The sequence below is a fragment of the Amphibalanus amphitrite genome, unplaced genomic scaffold, assembly GCF_019059575.1.
Source record: "Amphibalanus amphitrite isolate SeventyFive unplaced genomic scaffold, NRLGWU_Aamphi_draft 000977F_arrow, whole genome shotgun sequence".
NCBI classification, from domain to species: domain Eukaryota; kingdom Metazoa; phylum Arthropoda; class Thecostraca; order Balanomorpha; family Balanidae; genus Amphibalanus; species Amphibalanus amphitrite.
This window is the reverse complement of record NW_024882471.1, coordinates 136273-156939: the sequence shown is the minus strand read 5'-3', so window position 1 is coordinate 156939 and position 20667 is coordinate 136273. Positions and strand designations below refer to the sequence as shown.

Here is a 20667-nt window from a genome sequence, read left to right as displayed (position 1 = left end):
TAGGCCTTAACAACCAACTTCAAAATTTGACCTCACTTGACCTGACCTTGACCTGACCTCGACCTGAAATTCATCCAGAGGTGGTCCATATCACTTATTGAGTGTGCCTATTGAATTCTATGAGTAAAATGACCCATAAAACATGTGTCGCACATGCCCTTTTCTATATTTTGTTTTTTGGTGACCTGACCTGACCTGACCTGACCTTGACCTTGACCTCTGAATGATATTGTATGCAACGAATATTGTCTTGGTAGCCTAAGAACACCTTTTGGGCGATCAGTCTCAGTCCATGACTCCATTCTTCGGCAACTACGGTGCCAGGCCGATACTGTAGAAACTTGCAATTTGTACCCTTGACCTGACCTTGACCTTGACCTCAAACTTTAAATTAAGTACATGTTTTTAGTAGTTCGTGATGAGAGCTTTCGATTGGCGTTTGAATTTTCCAAATCGGACCATTAGTTCGGGAGATAACAGGGGGGGTAAAATTTACCCCCCCCCAGCCCCGCGCGTTCGGCTGGAGACCCCAGCCCCGCGCGGGTTAAGTTTGGCATACCTAGAGCACATAGCTATAGAACATATATTTCAATTTTAATTTTGAAAGTTGTTGGTATTTTTGGGGTGTTATAGTTCTATAGTTTTGATGGTCAAAATCTTTTTTTTTTTTTGGAAATAAGAGTTAGCAGTTTGGTAGCGCTGTTTATTTTACATCTTTTTTATCTTGAACATTTTTCGTTATCTTCAAAACTGTAAGCGTGACAGCTCTTCCCGCTAAACCTTTTATTGGGTCGAAAATGACAGAACACGACATCCCTCTGACGTCATTTGTGACTAACCTTTCATAAGAGCTCTGGAAAAAATTGGTCACAAGGTGTTGAAATGATGCCCGGAGGGGTCTTGAAAGTTAAGTGGCGACATCGACATTTACTATACTTTAGGAGATATTGACTGAAAAGGAGAGAGGGGGCCGTTTCGCGCTACCCTCTCCCCTCCCCCCTCAACGGGGCTTTCAGTTGCTGCTCTCACATAAATCTTGGTTATATTACAACGTAGTGGAATTGCAAGTGGCAATATAGGAGCTTCCTGCCAGCGCCGGACCAGAGTTTAAACACGTTAGGCGGCACGGGCGGACATCGATAGCAGCGCCTCTATCGGTCACTAGGGAAAGCTTGGCTGAAGGCGACGAAATACCGGCTGAGTTGTCACACGTTGAATAGGTTTATAGACATCCGTCTTGTGAAAAATTGAACTTTTGCCTTCAATATTTCTACAGGCAATTTTAGAAGTGTCTTCACATTGATTACAAAACCATTTAGATTATTGTATTCACTTCAAGCCTTTCCTATTGTTCTTGATGATGATGCGGGAACTATTTCTAATTAGTGTCTCTAGCTTAGTAAAAGAACATACTATGCAAACGATGAAAAAAGCATAAATGGAAGGTTTTATATGCAATTTTCTCTAACAATTAATGGTAAATTATCTACATATCAAGGAAAAGATGCATGCTAACTGATAATTTAAAGTTCTTGGTGCCAATTGTTTTCCTCTTTTCTTATGTCGCCCCAATGGCCGCGAATACACTTGTGATAACGCCTATCGCATGCAGGCTGAATTTTAACATTTAACTTTTGAATCTTTAAACCGTTGAGCTTTTTAAAAGTTGTATGAACTGTTCAGCTCCTTTTTTGGTCCTGCAGCGGGCTTGTGTCATTTTTCAACCAATATCGAATTAATTTTTTTTTTTAGTCTGGCTACCTCGCCAACTTCTTAACTGAATCGTTTAGTAGCTTTTGATTGGGCACTGCCCACATTGTCTGTCTAGCTTTTCGTGTCATAAACACTGTCTATGACACGAGAAGAGGCTGCTGACATCGTTAGTCGCGGTTGGATAATACCAATCCACGTCCCAGTGGCTGCTCGATCGCACTTTCCCTGGCCCACCTCTCCCACCAGGCTAGACTTTGCCTGGCACAACCGTCGCCTCAGTGCCTCGGGCGGTGACCCGTTCAAAGGGGCTCACAATTCGTATGGTGCCGTGGCTCTCAAACCAATACAGAACAGTGAAACGCAAAGGCTCACTTTCCATATAAGGCGAACGGCTGATTCTGGCGACGGGGCTTCATTCATGCTACGGCGCCCAATCACAGCGCCGCATTTCAGTTAGTGTCGGGCGCAAAAGCTACTATGCTCCGCCCTTCCATCACGTGACCCTGCCCTCACGTGGCCTCAGTCACGTGGTGTTTCCACTTCTTGGCGCATGGCGGCGCTAGTCTCGCAGGGGCGGTGGTAGCTTGCTCCCCCGCCGTCCGGGGGTGATGGGTAGCAACTGCTGGTGACTGTACCTCCAACTGACTTGTGCACGGCACCCTACTAACTGGTCTCTAGCGATGTGCCAAATTTGGGCACAATCGGCCCAGCCGTTCTCGAGATCTGGAAGCGGCACCCTGCACGTGCGCACGTGCAAAATGGGTCCCAACTGACTTGTGCACGGCACCCCACTAACCGGTCCCTAACCGTGTACCAAATTTGAGCGCAATCGGTCCAGCCGTTCCCGAGATCTGGAAACGACCCCTGCACGTGCGCACGTGCAGCAGCACCCCAACTCTGGCACATGTATATGCAGTGCCTAGTGGGTGCCTACCTACATGCCAACTTTCAGCGCAATTGGCCAAGTAGTTACCGAGATATTGCAACAATTACAAAACTGACACCTCTTCGTTTTGCACGTGGCACGTGCATAAGGGGTCACCCACATGCATCGGGAATAGTCCAATACTTGGTAGAAGGAATGAAGGTACCCTACAAAAATTACCGCGTGTAAATCGGTCAAGTGGTTGCTGAGATATAAGCCTCGCAAAAGCGTGACCACGGCCGGCCGGCCGGCCGGCCGGCCGCTCATACTCAGAAATTTCCGTTAATCTAAGGAAAGACTACGCTCGCTTCGCTCGCTCCGTAATAACCGATTTACTTAACAGTGATAACCAGTATAACGCCTTTTGGGGCGACTAACGGAGCGAGCGAGAGGGTGAGCCTTGCACGTGCGAAATTTCGACGGGGTACCTCCAGCTGACTTGTGCATGGCACCCTACTAACCGGTCTCTAGCGATGTGCCAAATTTGAGCACAATCGGCCCAGCCGTTCTCGAGATCTGGAAGCGGCACCCTGCACGTGCGCACGTGCAAAATGGGTCCCGACTGACTTTTGCACGGCACCCTATACTAACCGGTCCCTAACTGTGTACCAAATTTGAGCGCAATCGGTCGAGCCGTTCTCGAGATCTGGAAACGACCCCTGCACGTGTGCACGTGCAGCAGCACCCCAACTCTGGCACATGGATATGCATTGCCTAGTGGGTGCCTACTTGCATGCCAACTTTCAGCGCAATCGGCCAAGTGGTTACCGAGATATTGCAACAATTATAAAAGTGACACCTCTTCGTTTTGCACGTGGCACGTGCATAAGGGGTCACCCACATGCATCGTGAATAGTCCAATACTTGGTAGAAGGAATGAAGCTACCCTACAAAAATTACCGCGTGTAAATCGGTCAAGTGGTTGCTGAGATATAAGCGTCGCAAAAGCGTGACCACGGCCGGCCGGCCGGCCGGCCGGCCGCTCATACTCAGAAATTTCCGTTAATCTAAGGAAAGACTACGCTCGCTTCGCTCGCTCCGTAATTATCGTTTATTGTTTATCGCTCATGTTATCGCACGCGGAAACCACTGCTTTCTACATACGTTGTGCAATGCATTCTTGTCGAAAGGAATCAAGTAAAATGACCCGCTGCCAATTTCTCTTGGTAAATTTCTGGCAATGCCCGGTAATTCCTCGAACTTTGCAGGGTGCACGGAAGTGCCCCACCCCTTGCACGAATGTGCCCCATACATGGGGCAGTTTTGTGCAAACGTTCAGAGTTATTAAAAGTCATTTTTTTCTAATAGAAGCGATAACTTTAGAGGATAACTTTAAAAGAGGAAAACTATCTGCAATAGTTCCTTTTCATATAATACTACAATCAACAATTTTGCCATGCCATTGCACTAACCGACGAACAGAGATATGGATTTATCCATTTTTTGCACGAATGTGCCCCACACTCCCCTGTATTGTAAAAGAGAATGAGATAAACGAAAGCCAATCATGAGACAAGACGTGTAACCAATATCGAGCAAATCCCTAATCAAGTGAGCCGGCCGCGTACCTCATCCGACCGGCGACGCGGTCCCCACAGTTCTGCCGGTCGCAGCTCGGCGCACCCCGTCCGCCCGACCGCGCCTGGTCACGTGACCGGTCGGCGGCCTCGGGCGATGACCGCTCAGTGGTCGGCCGGCCGGTGGACCCCCAGCCGGCCGGCCGGGCGGCCAGCGACGCAACACAGTAACACTACACTATGCACGCCTGTAACAAAGACCCTTCCTTGAAAATTAGCTTATCAAATTTAAAACTTATGACAATGTTTTTGCAGTTTTTTCACGTGCGGTGTAAAATGACTACCACATGGTAAGATGGACCACAGTGGTCCGGCTAATCCCAAATCGGAAGTTTTGTCATTTTCATGACGCCTTGCGAAATAGCCCAACATTGCGAAATCCTTACGTGTAAATATAGCATCGCTCTTCACAGTAAAATGCAACACAAAGTAATCATGGAAGAAAGGCACCAACATTAAATTTTCTTCATACCTCTAACATGAGACTAGTTTGACAAAACTATCAATTTTCTCAAAAGCTCAAAATCCATGCGCCCTGGCCCCATGAGCCCATGAAGTGGCCATTAACGCGAAGGAAAACAAAGGTAGTGTGTGCATAAAGCAGCAGATAGCAGCAGCGGCGGCTGAGTCGGGAGGGATGGTGGTTCGTGTTGCTCCACTATTACCCCACTTTCCTCTTACCCCACCTTCCTCTACCTGAAAAACCGGATATGTATGCATATTAACTATATAGGACATTCTTCATCATATGGACTAACCTGCACTGACGAAGGTAGCCAGCAGCAGCAGTAGGACAGTCCGCGGGCCAGTCCGCCCAACTCGCGCCATGGTATCGCCGGCGAGCACCCCACGCTACCTGACCTGACCTGACCCGACCTGACCCGACGGGACACCTGCAGCTGCCGCGGGTCAGTCACTGGTCACGGCCGCCCACTGGGCCGCCGTCGGTTGGCCGGGGCGCGCCGATTGCCCACCTATCTCTGGCTGTCTTATCTAGTGAGCCGGTGCTGACGCGAATGGTGGCTATCGGCCGCCCGGCACGGATCGGTCGGATCGCGTCCGATTTCAGACAGCTCACGGTGCCCCCCCCCCCTCCTCCCCCTTCCCTCCCCTCGCTATAGCGCTACCGGGACCGAGAGCCGTCGGGAATCAGACTGCCCTCAGACGCCTATCGCCTCAGCTCGGAGCGGCGCTAATCCGCCACCTATCGGCGCCGACGCCAGTGACGTCATCGACCCGTGCAGACAACGGTGGTGACGTCAGCAAACCGTGCAACTGTATGATGACGATATTGACCCCTGCAGCCGACACGGTGAAAGCCGATGGCCTTTTAAAAATGACGTTTTCGTGCAAAGTACCATATATGTATATTATATATGTATGTAAGTCTTTTTCAGCGGACTGCTCGTATACACGTATTTTTGTACCTTCTCCTAATTTTTGTCATGCACCTACCGAGGACGTTATGACCGGCTCAGGGCAATAATTTATCATACCTACCCGTCTGTCGTGGCCTCGACTGAGCCAATAGTTAAACTCTAACGCAGCGCAATCCATCTACATAGACCCATAGTCCAGCCTCTTCACCTGGGCCACGATTTTGACCTTACCTTCTTTGGGGCACCTGACCTGACATCAGATGTCACCGGTTGGCCCAAGACCTTAAAATCGAATGCCAGTCGGCAATCGCTGTGTCTCGTAACGATGCGTGCGCTCACTTTTTCCGTAAGTTTCTAGCTCAACTTTGGAGCGAGACGGCCGGGGTCTTTCCACCCCTTCTTTACCATGTTCGCGAACAGTTCATGAACGTTCGCAGACTGTTCGCTGTTTGTTCACAAAATTTGACCGATGACGTCACTTGTTCTCGAACACAACTGTTTTTGTTTATTTGAAAAAAAAAATGAACAAACACCAAATCCTGTATCAATTCATTCGTCACTAACATGTGCCACTCGTCGAGATAGGTTGACTGGCTTGGATGCGATCTGCATTTACAATGCTCCCACTGTATAGTGACAGCCGAGTCGGCCCCCGTCCCGGTCCCGCTCAGTCCCAAAGGGCCAGCCACCCAGCCACCCCTCACCCCTGCCCCTCTGCGCCGGGCTAACGGTGCCCGTGCCCCGCGGCGGCAAGGGGAGGGGGAGGGAGGGTCGGCGCCGTCCCCCCCCCCTAACGGAGCGGTAGGGTCGGCTAGCAGGGGAGAGGAATGCGTGCCTCATGTGACCGAGCCGGTACTCCCCGGTATGGGGGGAGGGGGGACGTGGCCGGTGCGGTCGGCGGCGGACAGGAACAGGGGTGGAGGGGCGGAGGGGCGGAGCCGAGGCCGCCCCGGGGGTCGGGACTCGGGGGCCGCCGCGGCGGCCGCCGGGTGGCAGGCCGCGAGTCCAGCGGAGGCGGCGTCACCGGCGGGACGGTCCACGCGGCGAGTCAACAGGTCGGTGGTCAGCAGTGGTGCCCTGTGAGCTGAGCGTCTCCGCCGAGCGGGACACAGCAGCGGCTCTCCGACAGCGAACGGGTGGCCGCGGCGCTCTGGACCTCCCCAGCCCGGCAGCTTGGAGCTAGGAACCGCGGAGGAACTCGACACTCTGCGACTGCAGGTGAGTGCAGTGCTGTGCACTTTGCAGAGTGACCCGACCACAAACCGACCAAACCGTTGGGCGAGTTTAATGCTGATACTCATTACTCAGCCTGGCCTTTTGGGTAATAACCGTGACCTGGTACATTTCGATATTGTCATCTCAAGGTCAAGTTACCAATTATTCGTCACCTCTCGGTAAATTATTTTGCATGGATACGATAGATCTTGTGAATGAGTAATGAGTACGTAGCAGAGAACTGTCTACGACGCCCAGGGTAGGTGTGATGCCCATTGCCCTTATTTATGACAATAACTTCTTTTACTTTAGCAGCATTACAGGTGAAACAAATGCTGTTGAAGCAAAACACTGACGGAGTTTGGTGACCACCATTATCAGTGGGTCGATTTATTAGCCAAAAACATGGTTTTATGCGATATTTTTTTATGCATAAATGTCTGTCATAAAAGCGACACCGATTCACCGCTCAGTCGTCATTTAAATCTGCGATGCTTCGGTAAACAAGTTTAGTTTGTTGTTCACCAAAAACAGCGTGATTTGAGTGCTTCAATGTTGTCGGTTCATCAGATATGCTGCTATCCTAAGCATTGTAAAAAATCCGAGATTTTCCGGCACGTCCAAGACGCCCATACCATTTTTGCATGTAAAATGTCTTACATTTTTATAAATATGTCTAATAAATATGTCTAACAATATTGAATAAAATGTCTTACGTTCCAGAAGTGGCTTCATTGCGATGAATTGCTGCTAATTGGGGTGAATAGGCGGACAAAATATTGGAAACAGTGCATATTTTGAAATTGGCTCATTTTTCCAGCTAGGCAACTTTGTTTACAAATGCTGAAGTTTTGTCTTTTTTTAAACGGTACTCCATCTGTTCTAAATCTCCGAAGGCCATGTTATGATGTTACTGACGTACAGAGTGTAACGAAATTATCCGGACATCATTCTTCCCGCATGGAATAAAAAAGCAAAGCAATCTGGAGCTTTTCCTTGTAAATGACGATATAGCCACCTTTCATAAGAACACCGTTATGAATGCGCTGGATCATTCCAGTTTTTGATGCGATTGGGATCCGGACTATTTCCAAGACATGCCCCGTTAGCCCAGAAGATAGGAGGTTCTCTCAGCATCATTTCTCATTCTTGTAGGGACTGACGTGGCGCGCTGCCCGCAGGAAGACAGCGCGGCTTGAATCACGCATAAGTGCGCGTTCAGAAACCGAGCCCTGCTGTGCCTTGGACTGCCTTGGACGAAAACTGAACCTGGTGAAAAAAGTGAACCTGGTGGTGACTCGGCCCTTACTCATAACCAGTTGGCAACCAAAGTGGGACGTTTTACCGTACTCTAATGGTCAAATGATAAGGCTTCAACAAAATACTGAATAGCCCGCGGTAAAATAGCACTGACACCATTTTTCCTTAAGGGGTGAGGCGTATTGGACGGTTCTCTCCTAATGGGCAGCCGTTTGGTAGCTTTTTTAGTTAGATAGGCAATAAATGAATATTTCCACTGCGATCTGCAAACAGCAGAACGCCACTTCTTCTTCTTCTTCTTCTTCGTGGATTAGGGCGCGTAGAGCAGAACGCCACGCGATTCCCGGGATCATGTGATTGTGTTGTTGCCGAGTTTTCCCGGCCGCTGATTGGCTGCGCTCGGTCGGCGCTCCTCTGTGATTGGCCGGTGGCGCCGTGACTGACCTGGCCTGGGGCGCGTGCTGCTGTGACCGAGCTGGCGGCCGGCCCGGGTCAGCTCAGTGGCGTGTGGCAGCGGGCGCCGGAGCAAAGCGGTCCAGGGCGCCCACTCAGGCAAGTCTCTAATACTATTTTCGTTATAGTTCGTCACATAATTTTCACTCATTTTGCATTGGACGTTTGACCAAAGGACGCTGGGGAAAAGTGAGCCTATAGGTATTGTTTTTAAGCGGATCTTTCAAAACCTGCCGATAATTGGAAATGAACTCCTAGTGTTTCTTACGAAGCACTAGATCGAATAGGTATTGTTTCATTTGTTTTTTAACTCGCGCCGGGCCGGCGTTCGGTGCCAATCGTGCCGGGTCGGGGGGGTGTCTGAACCTCCCCCCCCCGTCTAACTCGGCTCCTGGGCCACGTAGCGGTAAGCGGCATTTGAAAGAACGTCGAAAAGCAGGCGAAAATATTCAGTCATCTTTAGGTCAGGTCAAAGGTCAGGTCACCAGGGCTCATCCAAGTTAAAATGCTGCCTATTTAACTTTTTTTAAATACCGGCGTGTATCTCGGGAACCAAGACAGCTACAGCGATGCAGAAAAACGCATTCGATAACCCTTTTAGCACTCTTTTTGTGTTGTGTCCTCAGATTTGAACTTGGATCAACGGTTTAGCCTCCAGACGACAAAAAGAAATCCAAAAATTGACATTTATAAAAGATAAAAAAAAAACATTTTTCTGTACTTACGTTTGACTCAAGAAAGTGACGACATGGATTTTGCCAGCATCGTGTTCCTCTGGAGACGCGACGAATGAACTATAACCTTGAACTGCCGAACCGACGATAGATATTTCAAGGTTGAAAATGACATTTCAAGTCGACAAACCTTGAGATGTCATTTTGGAAAGTTCGCCTCAGGTCAAGGTCATGACCTGACAATATCAGTCGATCCGTGTTGTCGAGATGAACACATCTGAGGTGTTTTCATCGCTCGGGTATGTCTCTCAAAATTTATTGTCAAAAAACTGCTTTGGCCTTTTCACCCCCCCCCCCCCGCCCGGTGGGCGCCGATGACCGCTGTAGTCCGGGCGCCTAAAAACCCCAATTCATCATCATCACCCCCCGCCCGGAAAAAGGGGTATCAGACCAAAACGCGTTTTTAATATTTGGTCTTTAGTTGGTCTGTTCGATAAGAACCGATAAAACCGTACCTAGATTTATATAAAAATTAACATTTGATAATGACACTCATTATGTGGTATTCTGGTCGTTACCTACATAAAGTAAAAACAAACATTACACATCGCACTTGCATTCCGACAAAATTAATTTGTTAAAACTGTCAATGCATAGACCCGGGAGGTGCGGGCCGGTTTTGTGAAAAGACTATTTTCTTCCAGTGGGCAGTGGCTAGACCTGGTTTTCACTCTGTGTGCGTGAAATTTCTCTTTGCCTGCAAAGTGTGCCTGATATTAGGCATCTGGGATCAACTATTTTGTCTCGATAACTTTTAATAAATCATGCGCTTTTTCGATCCGTCAAAATATAGCACACCGGGAGGTATAGGGGAAAGTGGGTGTATTGCGCCCTCCTAACCAATTGCGCCCACCAACATTCCCACGGATTCAATGGCATGTTTAGAATTTAGTGTTCGAAAACATTATTTTCACTACTGGATAGTTCATTTTATGGCCCAAAATCTCCGATGAAGCCAATCTGCAAAGCTCATTACGCCATCAAAGATGTTATGGCGTTTTCTTAGCTTTTTTGCAGTTTGAACCGTTGGCTATAAAAATTTGCGATATTTGTGTGATTTTCAGAGTGATATTTAGAAGGAAAAACTTTTTTCATTGTATTTCACTGAAACAGTAAACTTCCTTCAACATCTTTATGATAACTTCTACGCTTTTATTAAAAAGTACCTAAATTTTAATTGCGCCCATGGCAATTGCGCCAGGGGGCGCAAATAAAATAATGGTGTAGCCATTATATCACATATATCACGACAGTATGAATGCATCATTAACTGATTGCAATAAATAAGGAGTTTAATGTCAGGCAAGGGAGCAGCCCGCTGTCGTCAGTCCGTAAATTATTTCTCTCGTCAAACTTATAATGCAGCTGCCATTTAGGCTACGACTTGTGGTGTAATTGACAAAATACGGCGTGAGAAGTGACAGCTATGATAAGAAAGTAAAAACTGATGTCATTAAGTTGTCAAAACGATAAAAATTATTAATTTTGAGAGAAACGATTGAAACTTTAACTGTATACATAGGCACAGACGTTCACATATATCTATTCGGTTACAGTAAACGTTTTCGTTGCACTTTTACAAGCGTACGGACACATGTAAAGTTATCTACCTGGGCAAAACACATCGCGATTTATATCTACATTTATTATTTATCCAGCCTGAATAACATTATAAATGTTTAAGTAAGCCGCAATGACATTAGACTGCCGGGGTGTATGCATTCCGTCTCATTCACTTAGCCATGTTAAAGTATAGGGCGCAATTGGGTTCTAATTGCGCCATCCCCCTGGCGCAATTTACAGCAGTTGTTGGCAAATGCGCCCTTTTGCACGTTTCTGAAAAAAACAGCTGTCAGAAGCAAACGAAACATTCTTAATTGATCGGGAGGCTCTTAAATCGTAGCCAATGAGTTCCTCTTTGAAATGGTTGGTTACCAGTGCATGCTGGTATCTCCAGCGATTTTCTTACAATTAGCGTTTTTCCTTAACCCTCGAGTTGCTGGGGGGGGCGTTAAACGCCCCCACTTTTTTCGCCGGGCCATAGCATAAAAACTGCGCGCCACCTGTAGAGAATTGATTGAAGTTTATTGTGACAAAGTTTCAAAAAAATCGGTCGAAAACTTTTTGAGATATCGAGGTTTTAGTGACGTCATGATTTCTGAGTTTTCGACCAAAAACGGCATATGTTCAAAAAATCATATAAAATCACAGAATAGATATACAGACATGCCGTAAACGCCATTAGACTGCCAATACCAAGATCAATCAAATGGCTATCTTCGATTATTGATTATCGTTCCGCATTTTCCATAATCTTGAACTGAATCTTGGCAATTTTTCGTGACTACAAGACCATGATACATGCATTTCTTAAATTGAACTTTTTGAGCCAAACACGTACACATATGATAAAATGAATGTCACCATCGTGTTCTACGCCCTAAATTACCTATAAAACATGTGTCACAGGCTGCGAATATCAGTTTTGATTTTCGGGGATATGTGCCTACCCGGTTGACCTGACCTTGACCCTGACCTACAGGGTGTCCCATAAGTTCGTTCTCACCTTATATTTGCATGTAAAGCAGAGTACATTGCGTTTTGATATGTTTATAATCCCTCAATGTGCTCCCCATTTCATAGGCAAACACATGAATACATGCTGCGACATGCCAACCGGCATGTTTGGCAGCATAGCAAGCTTGAAGTTAGCCCAGACTGACTTGGTATGAGCCGTGAGCTCCTCAATGCTGGAACACCGCTTCGTTTCGACGAGCCTCGATTTCAATATTCCCAACACATTTTTATGAAATTTGGATCCGATGAGTTGCCTGGGATGTGAACTTGCCACAGACGCCTATCATAGTCTCCTGGCACTGCTTCTAAGCTTTGCTTGACCTGTGCACTGATGCACTGTCTTGCTTGAAGATGGGCCTACGACCTCCCGGATGCCATTTTCTCCTAAAAAAATGTGGTCATACTTGCGGTTCGAGTTAAGCTAGAAAGCTGAAACTCCTAGATCTTCTTGGAGAAGCATTCTGCGTCCCAAGACTGTTTCTGGAGTATCAATCGCAACGTGATCAGTGTCTGGACGCATATTACCCCACATTACCGTGACCATGGCCTTTTGTATAGGAATAAAGCGGGATGACACAAAGGCCTTTTCCGTCGCCCATATGGGACCGTTTTGGGGTTTGGACGGGTGTTTTATCTCGAGCACGGACTAGGTAGTCCAGATGACCACATTGATGTCATCGGCCCTCCAGTTTTGTTAGCCTCAGGCATAACGAAACACATGTTTGGCCATTTTAAGACGTTTTTGACTGTTTTGAGCCCTCCGGTAAGTAGAGCTTAAGTCACCTTGAGTTAGGTACCCTGAAATGATACTCTTAGACAGCTGGTAATGCATCCTGAAAAGCATGTTTACCAACTTTCTAACGCTAAGACCCTTTTGACGGCCATTTTAGCGCCACACAGTTTTGGCCACATGGCTCACTCGTGAAAGCTGACAAAAAAAGAGCATAAACTTGCAGCGATTGACTCCCGACAAATCATCGACGTCACTTGTTGACTGTGCGTCCAGTTAGCGACAGACATTGGCTACATACTGGATGGTCTCAATCACCCTCAGCCGTTGTGAATGGCCCAGTGCGGACTAAATACCGAGACGTACCCGTATCGGAGACCTCTATGTTGCGGCGTAAGCCGTCTCCACAGGAAGTGAACTCTCTGGCAAAAAATATTTTGTCTAGACGAATTAGTTACCGCGGAGCACATTCACAGTTGCCATGGCAACCCCAAAAGCTCAGTTACAAAATAGATTAAGCGTGGCTTTAAATAAGAGAGCCTCTAAAAGAAAAATTTAGGTGAGAAGGAACTTATGGGACACCCTGTATGCTTGACTGTCCCCTACATGGAGCTGACACTCTTGTAGGCCTTATATGATGAATTGTGCACCATTTTGACAGAGTTTATGACGAGAGGCGCCCATTGCGAAGTCCTGAAGTCCATGCTACTGAAAGCCCGATTTCAGGTGTTTGACCTGACCTTGACCCGACCTGTGACCTCAAAATTCAATTTTTAAGTACTCATCTGAATCGTCTCGTCGCGCTCTTTCGTTTGCCGCCTCGTGCGTTTCGCTGCGCCTATTGGTTCTCGAGTTATCGGCTGGGGGCGTTTAACGCCCCCCCCCCCCCCAGCAAACGGTGGGTGGCGAAATACCCCAGCAACTGCCGGGTTAAGGTGGCGCAATTCACCCTCCTTCCCCTAAGCCATGGCCCGGGAGGTATGGGCCGGTGCCATGTTTCATATTCTTTTCTAGACATTGAGCACAATACTCGTAGCTGGTATCTAACTTGATCTCTCTCAGAGCCCAGGTACCGCATAAGCGGCCAACAGCTCACTTTATGGAGGCCTCCTGGACACATATGTATTTTGGTAAACCCTAACTATGTTTCATGAAATAATACAAATAATATTTTTCAATTCGATTGCAATTTGTAGTTAAATTTTCGTCCCTCCGCGACAAAAATAACTTATTGAGGACAGAGGGAAATAAATGAAAGCATCAGTTTATTGATTTAGGATCACCGGGGGTGGGTGGCCACTGGCCAGAACCTCCCGGTTAGGAGGCCAGAATACGCGTAGCATCTCAGCGCATAATCTTGCAAGAAAGCTTCAAATTGTCTAACCAGTCTTAATTTGCCTGCTTTTAACTTTATGTTAGCGATGGTCTGACATAATAAAACGAGTCTGGTTCAAACTTAGCACGAATTTTCTGTATATACCGTACTTTGCTCGAAGACGGCAAAAAAGCTTTATCACCGTTCATTGCCAAAGAAGACGGAGGAAGATTTTGGAAATCACGTGGGTCGTATAATGTATAACGAAATGGCTGCTAGCAATTTACACGGTTAAATATGTAAAAATACGTAACTTTTCTTCAAAACTGCGATGGCCCATAGGTACCTCACGGGTATCTCCTATAACTGAGAAATTAACTTGTACTTCTAGTCAGTATGAGTCAAAACACCAGATACCCAAGTACCACCGTCTTTCATGCCAGTCATCGATGCCTTATCGTCACATAACGATAGCGATACATACTCGCTCGTCTGTCCTCTCCAAGCTTCCATTTTCACTTCAAACGTGTCCTTAACGAAATCAATATTGAATACATCATACATCAGAAACCTGCTTTAACGGCATTTTAAAGAGATGCTCCACTGGTAGGTATACCATAGTACCTAATGGATCATTCAAGGGATCTTAATAATGAATCATTTACGATTACCGGCACATCATGCTCGTACCAGCACGCTGAGTCTTACATCATTTTTTAAGCATATTACTATTTACTTGAGTGACTTCAAGTAAACTCAAGTAGGTATTCATTGAATTGGGTGACCAAATAATAAATCGAGCCTAACAATCGATTTTGACCCGAACCTCGATATCTGTTAGCCGTAACACGCGTGGCGCGACAAATAGGAGCATGATTGATAATTCGATTACAGCTAATTGGAAAAGCGATACCAAGCCAAGTGCGTTTCAGTCTTTGCAACTGTTCTTTATGGTTTATCTGGGACGCCCTGTGCGCAGATAACTTCGTGCAAGCTGCCGCTTGATGCCAAGCTTATCGTGGTGTTCACCGCTGTCAGGCAGCCGGGCCTTATCTTCACGTGCCCCTCACCCTGAGTGACGGCCTGAAAGGACTCTGAACCTCTGCTGTCCTAGCCACACGCCTAGGGCGCCCACCGACTGTTAGGACTATGAACTCTTGCCGTCCTCGCCACCGCTTATCGCAATCGGCCGCGAAGATACGACCAGCGAGGGATGGGGAGGGGAGGGAAGGGTGGGGTGGCGTCTGGTAGACGCAGTCCTGGAGACTCGGGACGGGCTTCGCTCGACCCTGGAGATTGGCGACTCCGGGGTGGTCCTTCAGAACGGTCTACAGACTACTTACTCTGTGACACTGTCAGATCTTCCTCCGACGCCAGTGAGTCGCAACTGTGTCAGCTCGAGGTGGTACTTTTTACCATGGCCTGTGGTAGCTTATTGTCTGTGATGCCGACAGCAATGTCCGTTTGTTGTCTGCTTGTTTTCGTCTGATTGTTGTCGCCTGTGTTTTTTGTCTCTGTTGACTTTTTGTTGTCTATAATGTTGTCGTCGGTTTGTCGCCTATACTGTTGTCAATAATGCTGTCTGTTTGTTTTTTGTTTTGTCTGTTGTCTGTTTGTTGCATGTTTGTTGTCTATAATAACATCTGTTGTCGTCTGTATGATGTAGTCTGGGCGGGCTGGGACGGTCTGGGGAGGTCTGTTGTGGGGCGGGCTGGGACGGTCTGGGGTGGTCTGTTGTGGGGCGGGCTGGGACGGTCTGGGGAGGTCTGTTGTGGGGCGGGCTGGGACGGTCTGGGGAGGTCTGTTGTGGGGTGGGCTGGGACGGTCTGGGGAGGTCTGTTGTGGGGCGGGCTGGGACGGTCTGGGGAGGTCTGTTGTGGGGCGGGCTAGGGTGGTCTGTGGTGGTCTAGGGCGGCAAAAACCGTGACACCGTACCGTAAGGTTTGTGAGGTTCGTTACAGTTACCTGTTTTCCAGTGAAACAATGCTTTACGTCTGACAAGTTTGTTGTTTGACACATCCAGAAAAAGGGCTGAAGATGGTACCTGTATTGCATAATGTTTCGCCCATATATATGTGGCATTGGCCAGCCTGAACGCCCCTCTTTCTGGCCACCAACCAAGTCGGCGCGGGTCGACTGCCCGCGCAGCAGCAGCTCGCTCCTCGGTGTGCGGCTATTACCGCAAAAGTGGCGCCCCCCCCCCCCGACAAACGACCCGTCTCACGAGCCGCCCGTTTCGAATAGCGAATTAATGATTTGATTTGATCTGTATTTGCGTTTCCTAACCAGCATTCCCATTGTTGCAGATGAAAGGAGAGGATCGCTTCCACTTCGCACAGTTATCTGCGTTTTAGCGCGGCTACCTAAGCTGGTTGGACATTTTACGAAGGCGTTATCGAAGATAATTAACATGCTGCTTTTACAAGCGATACCAATCACGGGACTGCACAGTGGCGCCCAGGAGCGTCCCACCGCGGAGATATTCGGTAAGTTCGGCAGGTATGCCGCTTCGCTGTTCTCACCATAACCGACCTACGGTATGTACGGCTATTTCAACTCGAATAAATCGTTCATACGAGGCAAATCGTATTACACCAGGCCTGTAGGTGACTGTGGAGTAGTGGCGCCATATCCAGAGACGGGGACTGAGCTGTGTACCGGCCGTATGACCAGTGACCACTGACCGACGGTGACGAACGACTGAGACTGTTGTGTGACTGACTGGGACCGCTGTGTCACTCTGAGCAGCCATGACGGCCACCGCCTGACGCTGATCACTGTGGTCAGGTGGAGCTCGTACACCCAGCACCAGCGAATCGTCAGAGAGCTCCAGCGGCGACGAGCAGACTCCGGATCCCGGACAGACGTTCCGCCCGGATCCCGGACAGACGTGCCGCCTGGATCCCGGCCACCGTCCGGACGTGCGGACGGCCAGCGATGTCGCGGAGACCTGTCCCCGCTCGCCGAGCGGCCGCCGGGAGGCCGCAGAGGAGGTGGGGAACACAGAGACGTCTCCGCTGACCGGGGAAGGCTCTGTCTCGGACGACGCTGACCAGGTGAGCTCTCTGTCCGACTCGCCGCGCCAGCACTCTGATCAGAGTGTGGCGTACCGCTCGGACGGCGACTCTGTGTCCGTGGGCTCTCCGACTGCGTCTTCTCCACAGTCCAGTCAGTCATCTGAGTCCGACTGTGAGCGGACGCGGCAGCCGGCCGCCGACACCGCCCAGCAGCGCTACGACTCTCTCTGCCGCTCCCTGGAGACGCTGATCTGCTCCGCCGAGTCCGAGGAGCCGGCCCGCGGTGAGCCCGCGGTCTCTGGTGGGAGGTCTCCGGCCAGCCGCTCAGCGGCGTCCGGCGCCGGCAGCTCGGAGCGCCGAGTCGACAGGACGCTCCGCGCGGCCCCCGAGCAGCCGCCCCGCTCCATCGGTTACGCGGGTTTTGTGGGTGTGCCGGTCCCTCGGAGCGCCGGCCGCTCTGACGGCTCGCACGCGGCCGCTGCCGACTTCACCTGTCTGCGGTCGGCCGGGCCGGCTGCCCCTGTCCAGAGGGCGCCGCGCGCCATCCGGGGCGCGAACCGGCCGCAGCGGCTGCCGGCGGCCGGCGGCGGCGGGAGCTGGGCGGGGGACGGCCGCTGCGCCGCCCCGGCAGCCGACGGCGGGCTCCAGTGGCGCGTACCCAGCCGGGAGGAGCAGCGCGCTGCCGCCGCCCGCCGGCTGATCGCCACCGCCCAGCCGGCCGAGCTGCTCTCGCCGACCGCCGCCTGGTACCAGGACTTTGACCAGCTGATGGCACAGTGTCGCGGCGACCAGCCGCTGCCGCCGCGCGCCGGCCGCCGGCGCTACCGGCAGCCGACACCGTCCCAGGAGACGCTGCGCCAGCTGCGGGAGCGCGTCTGTCTGGGCTGCACACGCGCCTTCCCAGAGGCCAACTACTTCGACGTGTACTGCCACGTCAACACCGTGTACGCCTGGTTCAACTGGAAGCTGGACGTCTGAGGGCGGCTGTGTTGGAGAGCTGAGGGACTGAGGGCGGCTGTGCTGGAGAGCTGAGAGACTGAGGGTGGCTGTGTTGGAGAGCTGAGGGACTGAGGGCAGCTGGTTAGAGAGACGAGGGACTGAGGGCGGCTGTGTTAGAGAGACGAGGGACTCTGTGTGGCTGTGTTAGCGGGTCGCAGCATCTCAGCCCCGGACCATCTTTATGAAGAGTTTCTGCGCTTTGTAACCTGTTCGTCGCGCTGTACCAGCAGAGGTTTGTCTCTGACGCGGCACGGACTAACTTTGACAAGTGGTGCCATAACTTATAGTACAAATCAGAGTACTGGTAGCGATGCTCCTGCATGCGGATTGTGGCTGTACACGTTTAACCAAGGTTAACCAAGGTTTATTCTTCAACCAAGGTTGTGCTTCATACATACTCATTTAACGCGCATAATTCATTAGCATGTTGCCATTTTAGAAGGAACTCTATTTCTGATTTTATACTACGGTGTTCCAGTTCACTCTAAATGCATACATTTATTATTCTGTAACTTCAACTCAGGCCAATGATCTTTGCCTTTGAATGGGTGCTTTTGCGCTCACATGTGTGGGTTTTATGGTTTGACTTGGGTGTGAATTATGTTTGTTGTTTCCCATATGTTGTTGATTCTTATTGAAATAAAGTTATACACTGGCCCAAAGCTCATTACCGATCACAGCGATGATTTACATGAGCAACTGTTCACCAGCTGTTGGCTATGATGGGCGGAGTGACCGGCCATCATATCGGGTGGTGTCCGTTATTTAAAGAGAAAATGGATGTACTGAACGTTACTGGAACCCGTTATTGGGACGATACTGGGGCGTAGCGACCATTATTCAGAGGGTAACTAGGTGTATCGGCCGTTATTCAGACGGTAATGCAGTGTGGTGGCCGTTATTCAGACGTTAATGGGGTGCATGGTGACGCTATTCAGGAAGTAACTGGGCGCAGTGGCCATTAATCAGACGATAACGGGGCGTAGTGACCATTAAGCAGACGATAACGGGGCGTAGTAGCCGTGATCCAGACGATAACTGGGTGTAGTGATCATGGCAACGGGTCAGTGGAACAAGAGAAGTGGCGTACAGAAGCCGACGTCTTTGGAAAATGCGACCGACGCAGGTTTCTGCACATTCTTGCGGCCGATTACACAAAAGGGCTTAGATTGACACTGACACCGTTTTCCACACTTGGTTGCATTTTACGCCAAAACTGTTTTATGAAGCGACTGCGGGACGTGCGGGTGTAGCCATATGATGTAATCAAAGTGACAGTATCATCATTTTGATGAAATTTCATATTGCATAGGCCCCATCTTTCTGGTCCGGGAATGCTCACTTGGTAAACATTTTGGTCGCATGTCACGATAAAGACAATCTTCTAACTTGTCCGTTGAATGACACCATCTCCAAGCGCCTGGTGGTAGGTTGCGCCGCAATGCACCGACAATCCTGCCGCTAGATGACACCAGCTCCGAGCGCCTGGTGGTAGGCTGCGCCGCAATGCACCGACAATCCTGCCGCTAGAGGGCACTGGCTCCGAGCGCCTGGTGGTAGGCTGCGCCGCAACACACCGATGATCCTGCCGCTAGATGGCACTAACTCTGAGCGCCTGGTGGTAGGCTGCGCCGCAATGTACCGACAATCCTGCCGCTAGATGGCACTAACTCCGCGCGCCTGGTGGTAGGCTGCGCCGCAACACACCGATGATCCTGCCGCTAGATGGCACTAGTCACCGAACGCCTAAAAGCACGCTGCGCCGCAACCACCACACCTTGCCCCTTAGCGGACCCGTTGCAGTTAGTGATAGTGTCTCAGCAAACATGTCTCATTCTTCCCTAGCTTTTCCTGCTGCCGAATTTTTCACCCAAGGCTGGTGCAAGAGAACAGCATTTGTTCCAGAAACGGAAAGCAATTATAGGCCCTATTATAACAACCTAGAGAATAAAAACGAGAATCCCTCCGTTCCGTCCTCAGGCTACTGAAATCTTTTCCTTCACGCCGCAACCCCCACTCCGGGCTGGACAGGCAACAAAAAAAAAAACACAAAAAACAATGAGAATCGTGGTTAAAATATAGGTTTGCAACTTTCCTCACTTCCTTGCGTAATCGAAAAAAAAACATTAAAATCTAAAGCATTTCGGAAAACCTTCCATCATAAGCTCAAACATGAACGATTCAAGGCTATAAATGTTGTGCCGTAAATCGTGTATTATCGAACTGAATAAGGAACGTATTCCAAAATATGGAAATATGGAAAGTATTCTAATATAAAATACAAATTTGCTTAGGATCTTTCATTTTTTTGCAAGAAAGCTAGCAAACAAATATTTGCATATTGTACTCACGCAGTAGTATTTTACTTATTGTACAAATTTAGCTCGATGTTTGAATGGACGGATTGACATAGCCGGAGCTCCGGCTATGTCAATCCGTCCATTCTTAGGGTGGGTTCCAGGCTCCGGCCCGGAGCCCGGAGCCCACCCTAAGCCAACCTTGTTGCCTAGGCCCCGTCCCTCGCCGTTCCAGCGCGAAATTCCAGGTAACGGGATAATGTAGCGGCATAAGTTTAACGTGCCCTTCAAAGCCGGACGCGGCCTGTCCCACTCAACTAGCTTCAGCTGGCTGAGCTGCGGCTGCTCCCACCAACCGCAGCCCATCCCGTCAGGATGCTCATAATACCGAACGCCAGAGCGACTCGAACCCGGGCTCGTACAATCAACAATACATGCAATGCACGGCTCGGAAGGCGATATCTATATCCCTAAAA

General features: G+C 49.4%; 2 protein-coding genes across 5 annotated transcripts in view; one reads left to right on the top strand and one right to left on the bottom strand.

The window, feature by feature from the left end:
* The window catches only part of LOC122368808 (protocadherin-like protein), a 78055-nt gene extending 72822 nt beyond the window's left edge, over positions 1-5233 (bottom strand). For 2 of the 3 annotated variants that reach the window (XM_043343061.1, XM_043343062.1), the window contains exon 1: positions 4974-5197. In XM_043343061.1, coding sequence (XP_043198996.1) covers positions 4974-5043 — 70 coding nt within the window. In that variant the 5' untranslated portion in view covers positions 5044-5197. Of the gene's footprint in view, positions 1-4973 lie in introns of all 3 variants that reach the window. The other variant, XM_043343064.1, reaches the window with a different exon arrangement.
* Positions 5234-6600: 1367 nt separating this feature from the next.
* LOC122368803 (G protein-regulated inducer of neurite outgrowth 1-like) lies at positions 6601-18551 on the top strand. Of its 2 annotated transcripts, none has more exons than XM_043343052.1 (4): positions 6601-6812; positions 16185-16364; positions 16666-17452; positions 17704-18551. In XM_043343052.1, the coding sequence occupies exons 2-4, from the start codon at positions 16289-16291 to the stop codon at positions 17894-17896; spliced, it is 1056 nt and encodes a 351-aa protein (XP_043198987.1). In that variant the 5' UTR covers positions 6601-6812; positions 16185-16288; the 3' UTR covers positions 17897-18551. The 2 variants fall into 2 exon arrangements, with proteins under 2 accessions (XP_043198987.1, XP_043198986.1); XM_043343051.1 differs by lacking the exon at positions 6601-6812 and adding an exon at positions 8533-8621.
* The last annotated feature ends 2116 nt before the right edge of the window (positions 18552-20667 follow it).

Bases quoted from the DNA above. Each gene is read 5' to 3' on its own strand.
- LOC122368803 (XM_043343052.1), top strand. From the start codon at position 16,289: ATGCTGCTTTTACAAGCGATACCAATCACGGGACTGCACAGTGGCGCC. The intron at 16,365-16,665 runs GTAAGTTCGGCA...CACTGTGGTCAG, and splicing joins TCCCACCGCGGAGATATTCG to GTGGAGCTCGTACACCCAGC. The intron at 17,453-17,703 runs CCGGCCGCAGCG...TGCCGCCGCGCG, and splicing joins CGCGCCATCCGGGGCGCGAA to CCGGCCGCCGGCGCTACCGG.